General features: G+C 47.4%; 1 protein-coding gene across 1 annotated transcript; it reads left to right on the top strand.

Annotated features, from left to right (window-relative positions):
• Nucleotides 1-586: 586 nt before the first annotated feature.
• On the top strand, nt 587-16,578 carry MEDAG (mesenteric estrogen dependent adipogenesis). The gene is made up of 5 exons (XM_004012140.6): nt 587-1,001; nt 10,814-10,923; nt 11,818-11,930; nt 12,372-12,657; nt 15,088-16,578. The coding sequence occupies exons 1-5, from the start codon at nt 724-726 to the stop codon at nt 15,210-15,212; spliced, it is 912 nt and encodes a 303-aa protein (XP_004012189.1). The 5' UTR covers nt 587-723; the 3' UTR covers nt 15,213-16,578.
• The last annotated feature ends 1,616 nt before the right edge of the window (nt 16,579-18,194 follow it).

Raw genomic sequence — 18,194 nt, 5'->3', positions numbered from 1 at the left:
GAATCCAGGTGAAGGATAGGCTGAGCAGGGGAAATTCATGGAATAATTTAGAAGGGAAAAAACAGAAAGCAAGGATAGGAGACGGTGGTTGGCATTTGACTCCTGCTTGGAGGCGGGGCACGGGAGTAGAGAACGGAGATCAGAAACTGCCCCAGGACCCAGGGCCCCAGGTGGGGCGCCGGGAGAGGGATGCATGCCTCGCTCCAACCCGTGCGCGGAGGTGTGGTCCCTTGGGCGAGCTGCGAGCCCTGGCTCCCACCTCGGGCCTGACCCGGCACCCTCGGTGGACGCTTCCCTCCCTCCTGGCACTGTCCCCGCGGCAGTGTCCCCTGGCAGTGTGTGTCCCCCCCTACAAACCCCCCCCCCTCGCCGCCACAGTGTCCAGGCAGGGGCGGGCCAAGCCCCAGGCGTGGAGCGGCGGACCCCAGGGCAATGAGTAAACCCTTGGCCGCGAGCGGGCGCGGCCAGGCGGGAGCGTGCCAAGTCCTGAGATGCTGTGACGCGCCCGCCCGGAGCGTCTGGGGTCGTGCCCGAGGGCCGGGAGGGGCGCGGCGCGGGATAAAAGGGCCGCGCGGGGCCGGGGCCGTTTTCTCGGCGCGGTGGCCGCAGCTCTGCGCTCCTCGCCGGCGGGGACCTGAGCGGCGTCCCGGGGTCCCGGGCGGACCGAGTCGGGGCGCCGGCGCCTCGCCGGGGGCCAACAACAGCGAGAGCACGAGCCCGGCCATGGCGGGGCTGGCGAGCGCGCCCGCGGCCAGGCCGAGCCTGACGTCCATCTCGTCGGGGGAGCTCCGCAGCCTGTGGACGTGCGACTGCGAGCTGGCCCTGCTGCCCCTGGGCCAGCTGCTGCGGCTGCAGCCCGGAGCTTTCCAGCTGCGCGGCGACCAGCTCGTGGTGCCTGCGCCCGCAGAGCCCGCCGCCGCGCGCGGGGGCTTCAACGTCTTCGGAGACGGTTTCGTGCGCCTCGACGGGCAGCTCTACCGCCTGAGCAGCTACATGAGGAGGTGGGTGGCCTCGCCGCGCACCCCGGCCGGCCTCCTGGTTCCCGCCGAGGCTTCCACGCTGCCCACCCCCATCCCCATCCCCATGCTTCACTTCCAGAGATCCAGCCTGGACCCCTAACCCCCATCACACTTCTAGATTTTTCTCATTGCTAACATCACCCAGAGGAGCGGAGCTCCCCCTGCCCTGGCTTTTCCTGCCCTTTGCACCATTTCACAGCTGTCCAAGCCGCCCATGAGGGTGGTAAGGGGTGGGCAGGGAGGGGAGCGCGGAACTGGCTGATAATTCTTCCTTTCTGGCTCCTTAACCCGGTCAAATGAGATCAAACTGGGGGCACACCCTTGCTAAGCAGAGACTCACACCCTCGCTTTAGCCTGGGGCGGGAGGGGACGGGCGGGGAGAGGTTCTCTTCTGCGCCATCAGCTGGATCCAAAGAGGAGACCCGGTGAGAGCAAGCAGTTTACAATTTCCCATCTTTAGCCTCACTGCCTTTTCAAAAAAGAAATTAATAAACCGGGTCTGAGAAGGAACCAAAGCCCGTGAAGTCCAACCCAGGGACCATGTGGGCTGTCGAGCGGGCAGTCGGCTGTCGAGTGGGCAGTTCCGTTCTGGGAAGATGAGTGCAGTGAGTGTGGCTTCCGGGAACAGAGCTGGGGCCACAACGACTTGATGGAGGGTCACTCCCTGGTGGCTCAGAGGTTAAAGCGTCTGCCTACAATGCAGGAGACCTGGGTTTGATCCCTGGGTCGGGAAGATCCCCTGGAGAAGGAAATGGCAACCCACTCCAGTAGTCTTGCCTGGAGAATCCCATGGACAGAGGAGCCTGGTGGGCTACAGTCCATGGGGTGGCAGAGTCCGACATGACTTGAGCGACTTCACTTTCACTGAATGTTTAAGTGTAGTGGAAAAGTGCCTGAAGCACTTCCTAGGGGACTTGAAGGCAGCGGGATTGAAGCCCATTTGAGGCGGGCTTTGGGAGGGCAAAGGAGGAGGAGTTTCACCCTGGGTTCTGCTGGGGTCTCTTGCTTTCAGAGGTCACCTGGTGCCTCCAGAAGTCACCTGCGCGGTGGGGAGCTTGCGTTTGTGCTGTGGAGCTGGGTATCAGGAGGTGGAACAGGTTGATTCTGAGATGAGTGAGCAGACAGCTATTAAGCTAGAAAGCCTTTGCTCCAGGGAGAGACAGCAGCCCCGGGCACCCTATGGGTGGAATAAAGTCAAGAGGGGCAAGCAAACCAAAGGAGATATTTAAAATGCCTTCTTCAAAGCTGCTGGGGAACACCTTGCTTTTCCTCTCAAAAGATAGTGAGGGCTTTCACTGAGCACCTGATACAGGATTCCCCAGCAAAAATCTCTCCCTTTCTGAGTGAATTGAAAATTCCAAGCCATAAGCAGGGTGGTAGGAACTGAGCTAGAAATCAGATTTGCAGAGATTTAAAAAAGAAGATAAGCATTGTATTTGAGAACAGAGTATGAAAAATAAAAATGTCCAGAGTTAATTGAAGCTATAGGTTAGGTCTTAGGCAGTCCTTACTCCCCCGATCTCAGCCAACAGCGCTGCAAAACTTGAACTGGTATTGAAGTCTGGTTATTAAACTCTTGCTTTGAACACCTCTATATGGGAAAATTAAACAGCAGTGGTTCCCCCGGCAGTTTGGAGTCCAGAATAAACAATGACGAGGTAACAGAGACCAGGGTGCAAAGAAGAATCAGCAAATAGAAGGTTCTTATGGGCTAAGCAATAGTGCGAGGGCTTTTGTACCTGGGAATGACAAGGTGTACCTGAGAATAATTCGGGAGGTTGGGACAACCTGCCTTCCTCTTGGGGGACAGACCGTGGCAGGTGGGTGTGCAGTCCTGAAAGAGGACTGGGAGAGAACCTGGTCTGAACAGAGGGAGCCTTCTGGAAAGAAGGGGAAGACAGTTGTGGGAGAGCTTTTGCCCTCGTGGATCAGGAGTGAGAGGCACAGTCAAAATTCAGTGTCTGAAGTTGCTGCTTCTCAAGCTGGCACAGATTTACCCAGTTGTCTTTGGTGCGAAGATAGATGCAGCTTTCTGTCTCAAAATAGTTGCTCTTGAGCTGTCGTTCACTTCTTTCTGTCTTCCTTCCTTCGGTGATCTCTAGCCAACTTAACTGAAGAGTAATTTGCATGATTTACTCTTTCCCAGTAAGTTCTAGCACACTTCTAAAGATCCCAGAATCAAGCTCAGAATTCCCACCCATGTTACAAATGAAATTTGCTCAGGGTACCAGGTGTAAATTACCATTAACCATCACACACGCATACACACACCTTTCCCTTTTTTTTTTTTTTTTCCCTGTAATGCACCCTGTTAGTGGGATGTAATGGCCAACATTTGACAAAGAGGAGCCCTAATCCCTTGTTTTCCGTGGTCCTCTAGCATGTAAGAGGCTGCTTGGGAAAAAAGCAAATACATTTTTCTTTAATGTTTACTTGAGTCTCAGCATTGGTGCAAAGTATTTCACAGCTATTGTCTCACAAAAGCTGGCAAAGTTGGCACCATTGTTTGTTTCCCATTTTTACAGATGAGAAAACTAGGACTCAAATTAAGTAATTTCCCCTGGTGAGATGCCGGTGAACTGCAGGGGCCAGGGCCTCTCTGCAGAGTTGTCTACAGCCCAGGCTGTCAGCTAGCTGCTTCCAACCTGGAATAATTCTGGCTTCCTCTGGGACGCAGCAGCGCGCTCATAGATTTCCCGAACCTCAAATAAATGACTGGGATTACATCAGCCAGTACACATATAATCAGCCTAAGAGAGAAAGTAAGTCCAGCGGTATGAAGGAAGCCGCTGAAAGTAGCACTGTGACCTGCTTCTGCTCAGGTGTGAGCATCTCTTAGCTGGGTGATGGTCTCGACCCCCTTGAGGTGAGCGCCTGGGGCAGGAAGTGCAGGGGAGGCAGGGAGGAGACGCATGGGGGGTAAAGACTCAAGGGAGGATGCGTCAGGGTTGGATCATACTTAGATTGTCACTGGGGGAAGTGTCAGCTCCATCCACCGTGGGTGGGTGGTGCCTGGGCGCTGTCTGCGGCCCGGGCCCACTTCTCAGAAGCATCTACATGGAGCCTGGCCACCCTTACTGTTGTGCTCAGTGGGCTCCTGACACGACCAGTCCTGTGCTCTGGCCCCAGGTCTGAGTCTTGGATTTAATGACCTGCCTGGGATAGCAGCCCCTTAAACAGGACGCATAGTGGTATTGATGAAGTAATAACCTCTCATGTGTTGAACTATGATTTTTATGGAATTCAGTTCAGGGCAAACGTGGCCACCTGATGCAAAGAGCTGCTCATTGGAAAAGACCCTGATGCTGGCAAAGATTGAAGGCAGGAGGAGAAGGGGGTGACAGAGGACGAGATGGTTGGATGGCATCACTGACTCAGGGGATGTGAGTTTCAACAAACTCCAGGAGATAGTGAAGGACAGGGAAGCCTGGTGTGCTGCAGTCCATGGTGTCACAAAGGGTCAGACAGGACTGAGCGACTGAACCACAAGAACAAAGTGTGGACACGCATGAGCGCCGGGGCCAGGCTGCCTTGGTCTGTACCCTAGTCCCGCTGCTTACTAGCTGAGTGACTGGGGAAAGTCACTTCATCTCTCTGACTCAGTCTCCTCAGCTGTAAACTGGGACTAATAATGCCAACAACTTTCTAAGTTGTTCAGAATTAAAATGTGTTAAGTCCTCAAGATAGTCAGTTGCACATCTTCATCACGGGATCAACGTCAGCTTATGTTCTCATCAAGCAGCCCCAATGCCAAGTGCTTCTGCATGCTATTTAATCTTTCAGCCTCCTCATGGGGCACCTCTTGTCAGCCAGATTTTATAGGTGAGAATATGCATCTCAACAAGGTTAAAATACTTGCTGAAGCCACAGAGGCAGGAATCAAACCCAGATGGGGTGATTCAAAAGCCATGAGCCACAGAACTTCCCTGGTGGTCCAGTGACTAAGACTCTGAGCTCCCAGTGCAGGGGGCCTGGGTTCGATCCCTGGTCACAGAACTAGATCCCATGTGCCTCAGCTAAGGGGATGCATGCTGCAATACTTTTTAAGACCGGGTGCGATTTAAAAATAAGAAAAAAGCCACAAGCCATTGCTGCTTTCTTCCTTGGGAGCCTGGCTTTGTCCTTCCAGCCACACTCTAGTCCTTACAAACACACATCTGCAGGCCTGGATGCTGCTACCCCCAGTCCGCAAGGCTTAGCTAAGCCATGACTCCCTGCCCCGACCTGGGCTCCCGTCTCCTGCTCTGCCCACCCATTGGCAGTCTATTTGGCCTGACAGAACAACCCTTCTGCTATACCTGACTCAGCTCAGTAAACAGTTCTAACTCCAGGCTCTTGGCTTTGTTTCTTCTTATTTATATCGCTAGGACATAGCCCTGTGGACACAAGAAGCAGAGCACTGTGCATTCCTCTGGTCTGTGTGTGTTTGAATGATTAACTGGTTTGTAAGCCTCTGAGTAACAGGGGCTGTGTCCTAGGCCAAAGCTTCTCAAACTTTTAATAAGCTTGCAAGTCTACTGAGGAGCTTGTTAAAACACAGATTTTAGATCAGATACAACTGGAGAGGGACCCAGAATTTTGCAGTTTTACAAGCTCCCCTGTGATGTCAGTGCTATAGGACCAATAATCAGACTATAAGCAATGAGGTCTTAGTTGTGAATCCTTTCATATTGAAATGGTGTTTTCTTAGCCCTCTCCTTAGGGCTTCTAGAGAGCAAGACTATTTTTTTTGTTAGGTCCCCAGTGCCAAGCACATAGTAGGTGCTTTGTTGTTCAGTCGCCAGATTGTGTCTGACTCTTCTCAACCCCATGGACTGCAGCACGCCAGGCTTCATTGTCCCTCACCATCTCCTGGAGTTTGCTCAAACTCATCTCCATTGAATCAGTGATGCCATCCAACAATCTCATCCTCTGTTGCCCTCTTCTCCTTCTGCTGTCAATCTTTCCCAGCATCAGGATCTTTTCCAGTGAGTCAGCTCTTTGCATCATGTGGCCGAAGTATTGGAGCGTCAGCCTTGGGATCAGTCCTTCCAAAGAATATTCAGGGTTGATTTCCTTTAAGACTGACTGATTTAATCTCCTTGCTGTCCAAGGGACTCTCAAGAGTCTTCTCCAACACCACAGTTCAGAAGCATCAATTCGTCGGCACTCTGCCTTCTTTACTATCCAGCTCTGACATCTGTACATGACTACTGGAAAGACCATAGCCTTGACTATACGGACCTTTGTTGTCAAAGTGATGTCTTTGCTTTTTAACACGCTGTCTAGGTTTGTCCTAATATTTGCTTGGTCACTGTTTATTGCAGAAATGAATGATTGAACATGCATATCAATGATTAGAGCCACAGACATTAGAGTGATGAATCTGAAATTTTTGTTTATTTCACAGGAGTCGGGCAGAAGAAGACGGTTGAGATGATGAACTGAAGGAACTGTTTTGAGTGTGTAGGGGAGGTTTTGCATAAAACTAACAAGTTGACACTGGAAAGAACATCCTTGTAAGCTTTTGCTTAGTCACAGCAAAGAATTGTGGAAGCTATTAGCAATTTCTGGGCCTTTTACACAAGGACTATCCAATATATTCCTCTTTTTCTCTATTCCTCCCTACATATTTTAGAAATGAACACACACACACACAGATGTGAGCCATGTGTTTGAATTTCTATTTGTCTTTGAGTATTAAATTGTCAGTTGTTGTTTAGTTGCTAAGTTGTGTCCAAATCCTTGTGATCCCATGGACGGTACCACCAGGCTCCTCTGTCCACGGGATTCACCAGGCAAGAACACTGAAGTGCTTTGCCATTTCCTTTTCCAGGGGATCTTCCCGACCCAGGGATTGAACCCAAGTCTCCTACATTAGCAGGCGGATTCTTTACTGCTGAGCCATGAGGGAAGCCAGTTTAAATATTCAGGGGCCAGGAAAATTTAAAGTGACTTTTGAATCATTCCAAGATGATGTAAAATCTGAAGGAAACTGGAGAAGAATAGGTATCTTTGGGGTGGGTGATCTTACCTACCCCTGATTTGCTAGAAGCGAAAACTCTATGTTCTTTCTTGATCCCATCTTTCAGATATTGCCTTCATTAAGCAGTTCCCTTTAGCTTTCCGAACTAAAAAGATTAGGAAAAAAATTGGATCAAGGAAGGAGAAACTCTTATTTATTTTTCAGATACTTATATAGTCCTCTTTTCCTGGTAACTTGAATGAACACAGCCCTGGCTGTGCATCAGAAGCTTATAGAGTTTCACCCTAGGGCCAGCGGAGTTGGCCAGAGTTAAAGACACTAATAATGTTCGTTGAGCATCTACTATGAGCCCATGTCTGTATGTCTATGTTACTGGCACTTCATTACATCATCAAATGGGAAGTGATTCTGTTATATCCCTTTTATAGATGAGGGGACCAGGTCAGATGGGTTAAGTAACTCACTCAAGGTCATGATGAGCTGTGGCTCTGGGACTGAGTTCACATAGCCAGTCAATCAGGATACAATTTAAATCTCCTTATTTTGAATCACTACGCTTTCCACTGTGGCTTCCCTCATAGCTCAATTGGTAAAGAATCTGCCTGCAATGCAGGAAACCTGGGTTCAGCCCCTGGGTTGGGAGGATCCCCTGGAGAAGGAAATGGCAACCCACTCCAGTATTCTTGCCTGGAGAATCCCATGGACAGAGGAACCTGGCGGGCTACAGTCCACAGTGTCACAAGAGTCAGACACGACTGAGCGACTACCCACCACCACCACCATGCTTTGCTATCACAGTGTTCTGCCTTTCAATCCCTGCATGAAAGCCAGGTGTAGAAAGTTCCGACCTAGGAGCATCCTGGGGCCAGGATAAAAGCACTGAAGAAATCAGAGTTTAAAGCAGCTCTCTCCAAATGTTCGCTTCTCTTCCCTAGGGATAACTTCAGCAAATATAATAAATATCCAGGACGCAGGAGCAGTATCTGCATTAGCAGTTCAGAAATACGCATAATGAAAGATGAGATAGCTAGTCTCATCAGACTAAGGGAGTCTACTCAGGCTCATCTTAAAACTGTTAGTTGAATGTCGGGTCCTTGAAGACCTGTGAGATTTAACAATTAGGTCCTCTGTCTTTTTTGTATCTTAGTGACTTGCATATCCAGATTTCATACCAGCAGGCCTCTGAAGGGCAGTGTCTGGGCATCTGTCTGAATTCAAAAGGGATGTTCCCATTTATTTATTCCACTGTGATTCTGAGGTGTTTAACAATTGGACCATATCTGGGAGGCTGGGAATGGATGAATGTAAGGGGATATTTCTTCTTTGCAACCTGGTTTCAATAGAGCGTTAAGCAGGGGATCTTGCCACAATCTCGTCTGTAAATTCTGTTATCAGAGCTCTCGCGTGAGCAGCATTTTCTCACATCTGTGGTACAGCGATAACTGGCACTGCTCTGTGATGTTGTTGACAGCCCGGGTAAGATCCTAAAAGTGCCTCTAAATCATCAAAGGAAGATTAAATGATGTTGAGAGTCGTCTTATTATTCAGGATATCTTATTAAATTCAGGCTCCAGAAGAAGTGACTCATGATAAGTTATGCATTTAACTCAACATGTGACTCTCCAGAAGACCTCCCCCTTTCCCTCCCTCCTCCAAGTCCCTCCTCTTTGATCAGGGCTAGTGGCATTCAGAAAAAGCCTCTTCCGTGGAATTCTGGGGGAAACCAATTATTTTCCCAACCAGTGATTGTTTCCAAGTTGAGATTTTTATCTTTTCCCTGCCAAACAATACCTCCAATGAGAGGTCAATCGATTTTAGCCAGAGGCAAACAGTGCACTGTCGTTTGGGTAGTCAAGACTGCAGGCTTTCTGAATGCATTACCCTCGCACACAGGCACTCTCACACGCATGCCCTAGAGAGTGACCGTAAGACCATGGCTATTGAGAGCAGAGGAATCACCTTGAGGGAAATAGATGGAATAGATGGATGGCAGAGGGGATGGAGAGCACAGGGGGACCCCTGTACTGTTGCCCTGCGACCCCACCCCCACTTTCTGGGCCCTGAGCGCCTCAGCTGCGTAAGGCACAGGTCAGCACCCAGGCTTAGCGAATGAATGAATGAGAGAGGGGGAACCCAGCAAAGGGTCATTCCCTTCCTCCTCCCTTCTCCTTTGCTTCCTTTCTCCAGGACCTTTTGGCAGTTGGTCAGCTGGGACAAAGAGAACGGTGACACTGCCCTTCGGGGGCCTGCTTACCCCATGCTCTCTCCACCCTGTTCTGCCCAGGAAGGGTGGGGTGGGGGAGGCACGGAGGAAGAGCCATGCAGATCCCAGTCTGCATCTGTGTTATCTCACCCGGAAGAGACGGAGCTAGAGGCAGACGAGCGGAAGCTATGTTTTCCTGACTCGGGGGTAGATGAAGTCTCCCACTGCTCTTGGCCCAGGCTTCGGTCTGGGTCTCCAGCTCTGGCCCCTCTAACCAGCTTGATGGGGAAGGAGGCTGCAGACTGTGTGGCCAGAGCCCCCCAGCTGCAGGTGGTCCCCAAGGCGGTGATTTTTCAGGTCAGGTTCTGGAAGGACCACAAGCCAGAAATGCAGGAGTGGTTTCTGCCTGGGACTAGAAGCCAACACACAGCCCTATAGCAAAAGCCCCCCATTCACCCCATGCAGACCTCACAGTGATGCTCATCAGTGGGGATGCCTCTCTGTCTTGAAGAGGGCCTGGGGCAGACGCATCCCCCAGCCCACTGTGTACCTCTCAGCCCACCTGTGTCCATGCTGCTTCTGAACTTGGGTTTGGCTAGAAAATTAGCCATCTTCTTGAAAGAAGCCAATTTATATCTGTCTTCTTTTAAATCAACAATGCAGGTAGAGACACAGAAAGGAGGCTTGGAAAATGTGCAGAGTAGGGAGAGGAAACTGACATGCTGGAAGACACAGTCAGAAAGCAAAAAGATCTTCCTGGGTTGAAATAATGAACTAAGACCAAGGAGGCTATATTGAATAGGGCCCTGAAGAGAAATCCTACATTAGTTTTAAAAAACTGTACAAGCTCACAGTCGGGGGAGATGTGAAGTAGTTCATGTGAATATTGCATCTCTGAAGGGGCCTGGGTTTATCTCAGGATTAGAAAAGGGAAGAGAAGAAGAGAAGGAAAGGAAAATTTCAGATCCATCAGTTAGGATGACTGCACTGGAGAAGACCTTAAGAAGTTCACTTATTAAGCATAATTCATTCTCAATTCAGTGATACATAGTGCTCTGGTAGCACTATCTTAGGGCCTTCCCAGGTGGCTAGTGGTAAAGAATCCAGCTGCCAACACAAGAGATGAGGGTTTGATCCTTGGATCGGAAGGCTACCCTGGAGAAGGGCATGGCAACCCACTCCAGTATTTTTGCCTGGAAAATCCCATGGACAGAGGAGCCTGGTGGGCTACAATCCATGGGGTCACAGAGAGTCCGGGACAACTGAGCATGCACGCACACACACACACACACACACACACACACACGTACACGTGCACACACTGCTCTTACAGCCCAAACAGATGGTAGGGGTCATCATCTGGTAAAGGCTGCCCCTGAGAGCTGAGCGCTGGTGCCAGGCACCCCCAGGCCCAGGCCACCTTTGGGTGGCAGGTTGATCTGTTAGTCAACCAGGGAGGGGGAATTGCTTATTTGATATAAGATATGGCTGCCTCCTGAAGAATACATTTTAGAGGACTTCCCTTGGAAGATCTGTGGATATAGCAGGCACGTGTCCGGTACATGCCTGTCCTGACTTCAGTGGAAGGCTACATAGCATTTGTAATCATCTCTGCTTTTTTCACAGATATGTGGAACTGACCAACTACTGCGATTATAAAGACTACAGGGAAACCATATTGAGCAAACCAATGCTCTTTTTTGTTCATGTACAGACCAAAAAGGACTCCTTGAAAGGTAGGTATATAAAGTTTGGGTTTGGTTCTGCCTTTCTGGGCTGTGGACTGTGGCCTGTTGATGAGGCAGAAGTTGGACATGGAGAAAGCAGAGACGGTGTCAGCTTGTGCAAGGCTGGAAGCTAGATGGGTTAGGCCATCAGCGGAGGCCTGCAGAGCAAACCTCTAAATGACCCTGCAGCAGAAACCATCTGTCTCTGAGTTTTCTTTCGTACTTCCTGTCTTGGCAGGAAGTGATCTCTGAGCCTGAAGGGGTTGCAAAAATGACTGGAGTGATGATGACGATACACCATACTGTCTACCCCGTATCAGATGCTCCTGTGAGGAATGACTTGCAGATGCTTTCATGTTTCCTGCTGTGGCCTTCAAATTCCAAAGATATCCCTTTATTGTTTCTTCCAGGAAATCAAACTGATAGCAACTAAATTAACTCAAATTCCAATATGAAAGTATCTCCATTTGCGCGTCTTCCTCCTGCTCAAAGTGATATGTGGAGAGTCAACGAGCATAAGTTCTGTGATAGCGTTAGAATTTCTTAAACTTACTTCTAAAATGTTCTTAAAAATGAGTTCAAGAGAGTAAGAATGGGCCTACCAATTCCAAAGAGACTTCCTCAAACACGCCCTTCCTCATTCAGATTCATAGAGCCGACGCTCCGCTCATCTTGTTCAGAGTCATTCAGATCCTCTGCTCATTTCCTAATTCAAAGTCAAGATGCCCTTCTCTGCAGGAGGGGCCAGGATCAGATCACAGTAAAACAAGGAATGCTTGTTAGTGCATCTGAGCCCTTGATATCATTTGGCCTGCTGGTGACCGGAAAGCCGACTGTTCTCTAAGAAGTAGGTCTAGGTCACAAGTGGTCCCTTGTTTTTGACTTGTGCTTCCTCGTTTCTAGAAAGGACATACGCGTTTCTTGTGAACACAAGACACCCCAAGATAAGAAGACAGATAGAGCAGGGGATGGACATGGTCATTTCCTCAGTGATTGGAGAAAGCTACCGGCTCCAGGTGAGTTGGCCTGTGTTAATCCAGGGCTGCCAACACAGAAGGGGGTCTGGACATTGCAAGCCAGGGTGGAGTCCCTAAAGCTTAACTCTCACTTAACTGAATCCAGACTGACATTTTCTACTGCTGCATTATCACTACCAGTAAAGTGAACTTAGTTTCTAACAACTTCTGAGAAATGGGGTAAGAATAAATATCAGTTTGACCAAGCAGTCCAAGGTCTTGAACTTGATGGAACTTGATGCAAAGGCAAAGATTTGTTTGTTTGTTTGTTTTTAAATAAAGGCACCTATTTAAAATTATGTCAGAAAGAGAAATAAAAGGTGTGATATTTTGGACATTTGGACAGCTGTTAATTCTATAATATAATTGTATGGTAATGTATGTCTATAATATGTTATAGTTATATCCATGTAATTAATTAAATTCTTCTTTCTCTTTCAGTTTGATTTTCAAGAGGCAGTAAAGAATTTTTTCCCTCCAGGAAACAAGGTTGTTAATGGAGAAGATTTGAGCTTTGCGTATGAATTCAAAGCTGATGCATTGTTTGATTTCTTCTATTGGTTTGGGCTCAGCAATTCCACTGTAAAAGTGAATGGAAAAGTTCTAAATTTGTCAAGTACAAGCCCAGAAAAGAAGGAGACCATTAAATTATTTCTGGAAAAAATGAGTGAACCTTTAATCCGAAGGAGCAGTTTTTCTGATCGAAAATTCAGCGTAACTTCTAGAGGTATGTTAAAAATTCTCAAGTAGGGGCTTCTCTGGTGCTCCAGTGGTTAAGATTCTGCACTTCTATGGCAGGGAGAGAGGTTCAGTCCCTGATCAGGGGACTAAGATCCCACATGCCACGTGGAGGGGCCAGAAAAGTTTTAAAAATGAAAAAATAAATCTGACCTTTAAAAAGAGTTCTCAAGTACCCCCAGAAAGACAGTTAAAGGGTAGAATTATATCACGGGAGAAAAGAATCAATTAATGGAAAAGGAAAGGCCTCTTGATAAAGGGGAAATATAATATCACATTTTTCAGAATGTAAGAAGTGAGAAACATTTACTACCAAAAGGAAATATGGTAAACACAACACTGTAAATCAACTGCATTCCAATAAATTTTTTTTAAAAAGAATATAGTGACTTTTCCTTTTAGGCTCCTTAAGGTTTTCTCTCAGTGGTTTCACTGTGCAGGACACTCAGAAAATAATTTTAAAATATATTGTTAACATAAATACATGTTAATGCTCTGAAGTATTTCTAACAATAATTTAACTAAAGAAGAATGATGCTTTCCTGATGTGCATATTCAGGGCAGTAGAATGTTAGGGAAATGTGTTAGGGGAGGAGGACACATGGTCGAGACATCCATCTTTAAAAACGTTTGAGGGCTTCCCTGGTGGCCCAGTGGTAAAGAATCTGCCTCCCAGTGCAGGAGGCGCGGGCTCCATTCCTGGTCTGGGAAGATCCCACATGCCTCAGAGCAATTAAGCCCTTGCGCCACAATTACTGAGCCTGTGTTCTGCAACGGGAGAAACCACTACAATGAGAAGCCCTCCCGTCATACCTAGAGAGTCGCCTGCACTCACCACAACTGGAGAAAAGCCCACTGCAGCAACAGAGACTTAGCACCGCCAGAAAATAAATAAGATCAATAAAATTATAAAAAATATATTTGGAAGGTTCTCCAGGATTTCTAAGACCACTAAAGAATAACCCTTGAGACTTCTTCTCTTAACAAACTGCAGGTCATATCTGGTGCATTCTGGATTTTCTATCCAGTAGCTCCTCTCCAGGATTTGGCAAGACTTTTCAGGCGGTGACACCAGTCAAGTCTTGTCTGGATTTGTCTTCTGCTGAGCCTGCCCTCTGTCCCAGGCTAGTCTGTGCTGAAAGGCAACTTCCTTGAACCAGGACTCTTGCGGCTAATTGCCAACAAAGGAAAACACTCAAACAAGACAAAAAATCCACCAGTCTCTATGAACCTGCAGTTAAAAAAAAATTTTTTTTTTAATACAGATGCTTCACTAACTGTTTTTAATGACAGTTGCTTTCTTCCAATGTTTCTAGCAAAAATGCTTGAAGTGTGTATTAATTGTTTAGTCATGTCTGACTCTTTGCAACCCCAAAGACTATAGCCTGCCAGGCTCCTCTGTCTGTGGACTTCTCCAGGCAAGAATACTGGAGTGGGTTGCCATTCCCTTCTCCAGGATCTTCCTGACCCAGGGATTGAACCCAGGTCTTCTTCATTGCAGGCGGATTGTTTACCACTTGAGCCACCAGGGAAGCTTACTCCCGATTATTTCTTGTCCTGGAGGCAGCTTCCCTCTGTCTCTGTGTGTCTCCCCCTCCCTCCTGCCTTCCCGGCTCCTCCTCCTCTCTCCCTCCGTGTTGCTTTATGTTCTCTGTCTGGGTGTTCCTTAAAAAGATGCCTTCATGTTCTGTTCCATTGCAGCCCTGTGTGGTGGTGGGAAGAGGGGGAGGTTTATATGTTCATCCTTTTGGGGGAAGATTACCTTGCCTGGTTGTGCCCACACCAGATGCCCGGTCCTCTCTTGGACGCCCTCCAGCCTCCCCCCTGACTGGGGCAGCCTGGGCAGGCTTTCTCTGTTTCACCATTGCTCACTCTGTCCTACAGGCTGCCTGGGCATCCACTGGTTATCCCGGGGACACCGAGGGGCGTGTGAAGTTGGGCAGTGCTTCCTTGCAAGTTTACTCTGAGCCAGCCCTGGGGCCCCCTTCCACTCCAGAGCTGGGGAGGGAGGATTTCTCAAGGCTCATCTGAGCCATAATTATGCACCTGAGGTGGTCTAGCCACAACACATCAGTGGCCAGGCAGGCATCTCCACTGGCTCTGCCCTGGTGATCAGTTAGTCTCCTTCTCAGAAACTGACCTTTGTTCTTGGCATCTGGTCCCCACCTGTGGGCCTTCTGTCATCAAGTGAGAAACGACACCTGCATGCCCAGTCCATGGAGAGGAAGTAGCCATCCGCGTCCTCTTGGTGAACAGCAAGCAGCATGTTCTGTCTTTTGAGTTTTTCTGGGGAAGCCAGATTCTCCGTTCTCATTGAAATGGTTATGTTGGATGTTGTGTGGGTTTTAAGTACTGTTGGGTTTTGGTTTTGGTTTTCCAGAGATGGTAATAATGCAGGCCCTTTTAACTTTTTTTTCAGGTTCAATAGATGAAGTTTTTAACTGCAATCTGTCACCCAGATCATCTCTGATGGAGCCTCTTGTGGCAGAATTGCCATTTCCATGCGTTCTGGAATCTGAGGAGACACCAAACCCATTTATCTGATTGGGCCGGATGTTCTGCAGTTCCTCCTACACCCCAGGCCTGTGCCAGCATCTAGGACTAAGGGGAAGTGAGAGAGTGGGGAGGCGGGTACCTCCAGACCCTCTCCTCCGACAGAGGCCCCTTCCTTGCATTTCTGAGGGCGATGCCTTGGCAGCCCGATGCAGCTGACTTCAGGATGGGAGGCTTTGGCCCCACGGCTGGAAGGTTCCTCTTCTTTGAATGCTTCTTCAAAGAGCCAGAGGGAAGCAGCAGGCATCATACCCTGGCACCTCATACCCTGGCACCTCATACCCTGGCATCCTGGGGGCTTCCCAGGCGGAGCCATCTTACCCAGGTTTTGCCCCAAGACGCTTCCTATTTCCAGGTTTGGCCCTCTGCTTGGGGACATCCCTGTCTGAACCTAAACCCAGCAGGTATGAGGTTAGCAGTGCCACGGTCTTGCAAATGTGGCTGAGCAAAAAGTCCAGGACATCTTTCTCCAGAAGTCAAGTCTGTTTCTCATCCTGCTGGGAGGATGAGACCTTAGGACAAACATCGGAGCTGAGGCTTGATGGAGGACTGGCCAGGCTGGTAGGATTGCAAGCCTGCCCCTGCTGCCTGAAACCTGAAGCCCCATGGTCTCCCTCTTAACAAAGCGGCCTGTGTAGAGAGAGGCCAAGTGTTGCAACGCCACACATGATGGGAGAGGGATAATGTATGCGGCCGTGTCCTCTCTATTAAAAGCACATAATGTCAGTTGGGTATTTTATAAGCTTTTAGCAATCCTAACACTAAAAGCAAAACAGAAGAAAGCTATACATTACCATAATACATTGTAGTCACATCAATACATTTTTCATCTCATAGCTACAGTGGAGTTCTTCAAAAAGAAAAAAAAAACAATCCTATCTACATAAAAAAACCTGCATGAATGAATTGCTACATAGGCTTCTAATGAGAAAGATTTATGGGTCCCGAGTATAATTTTCTTATCCTTTTAAAGAATGTTCCTGTATGATACATTTTGATAGCATCACCGATTGTCCTTTCATTTGTATTTGAAATGGTATGTCCCATATTTGTGCAATTAAATGTCTCCTTAGCATTTAATATAGAATTGATTAAATTTGTGACCAATATGTGTGACCATTCCATCATACTATGCAGGTGGTATGTTGGCCTTCTAATTTACGAACTTACAGTAAGAACTGTGGTTTTATAGCTACTTTCTCAGGAAGAGCCTTTTGGGGGACTTGCCCAGTGGTCCAGTGGTTAAGACTGTGCTTCCAATGCAGGGAGCACAGGTTTGATCTCTGGTCAGGGAACAAGGATCACACATGCTGCAGGGCACACCCAAAAATAAATAAATAAAAATTCTTAAACAGAAGAGCCTTTTTTGAATAACAAGTCTATGAAGTATTTGGAGGAAAAAAAGTGATGATGTTTCAGAAAAGGGGAGTCTTCCTTAATAACAGAAAATGATAAATGTTTATTATTCAAATTCAGTGCAAAATGAAGAGTATTAACAATCAAATAAGTTTTATACCAGAGCAAACAAACCTTAGGGGATATCCCATAGTATATGCTTCCCAAAGGGAATAGAAACTCTATTCACAAAAATTGACCAAGTCCATTTTTTGAAAAGCCATCAGTCATCACTCCAGGAATGGACTAAAGATCTAAAAGTTTTCTCTTATCATTAAAATTTGTTATCAGTTGACTTGGAACCAAATGCATTCACTCATTCGATATTCACTTAGCGAAGTTTTATCCACTGCCTCTAAGGAAATATGTGTGTATGCTTAGTTGGTCAGTCATGTCTGACTCTTTGAAACCCCATGGACTTAGCCTGCCAGGCTCCTCTGTCCATGGAATTCTCCGGGCAAGAATACTGCAGGGGGTTGCCATGCCCTCCTCGAGGGGATCTTCCCGTCCTAGGAATTGAACCCAGGTCTCCTGCATTATAGGTGGATTCTTTACCATCTGAGCCACCAGGGAAGCCGAGGGCTGGTGAGTAATGGTGCCTAAAACGTGGCCCTTGCTTTCAAGGAGCGTCCAGTCTTGTAACAGTCAGGTGCTCAGCTAATAAGAACAATAGTACCAGTGCTCAGGGACAGATTCAAAAATGAAAGCATCTAAAATGCTTATGATCCAGTTTTGGTGATAAAATTAATGACAGTAAGTGTAAAATTTAGTTTTAAAATAAACACGTAATGATTGATTTATCCAAGTGACAGATTACAGAAGCTCTCAGTGAAAGAGTCACCTTGGAAGCTATTAATTTGTCCCAAAAGAATGCAAATCCAGACATTATCTACAGGAGGGAATTTTTCTCTTATTACCTCATGGTTAGAGTTTGAATTTTGGCCAAAGGATAACACTGCCTTACTCGATTGCCTACCTTAATTATCAGCTCAAACGTCTTCTGTTTCAAGTACTCTATCTTCAAAGAGCAAAGTTATACCCATATTTAAGAAATTCAAAAGAATGTGCATCAATTTCTGAATGGAGTTTCTAACGCATTTCAAAGATGCTTTAAGCAATAGCAGTGTCATTATAATAAATGATTACTTTGAAGAAGAGAACATTCATTTGGAAGGATAAATGCTGGTCCAACAGATTTTAAATGAATGTTCACACTTGATACTCATGGTTTGAATAAACTTGAGAGAACCAACAGGGTAAGGCATGAATAATTACTCTTAAGAGTTCAGAGAGGACAAAAACTCAGGAATCAGAGACAACAGAGATGGCCCGGGAGGGAGGTGACATGTACGATTGACAAGGTTTTGATAGAATTAAAGGTCTGAACTTGCTGTTATGGCTTTATTTGAATAAAATGTGAGTTTGGTGAGTGGCAAGTTAGAAGCAGAGCTTAGAATTTACCCTGTTAAACTGGACTGTCCTAATCGAGACTAGTACGGGATTTTCTTTTCTGGATTTATCAGTGGAAAGATAGCAGTCATTCTTGGATTGCTTAACCACAGCCCCTCTTGGTGGCAG

This window comes from Ovis aries, chromosome 10, assembly GCF_016772045.2.
Source record: "Ovis aries strain OAR_USU_Benz2616 breed Rambouillet chromosome 10, ARS-UI_Ramb_v3.0, whole genome shotgun sequence".
In the NCBI taxonomy this organism is placed as follows: Eukaryota; Metazoa; Chordata; class Mammalia; order Artiodactyla; family Bovidae; genus Ovis; species Ovis aries.
The sequence above is the reverse complement of the archived record's forward strand: the minus strand, read 5'-3'. Positions and strand labels throughout refer to the sequence as shown.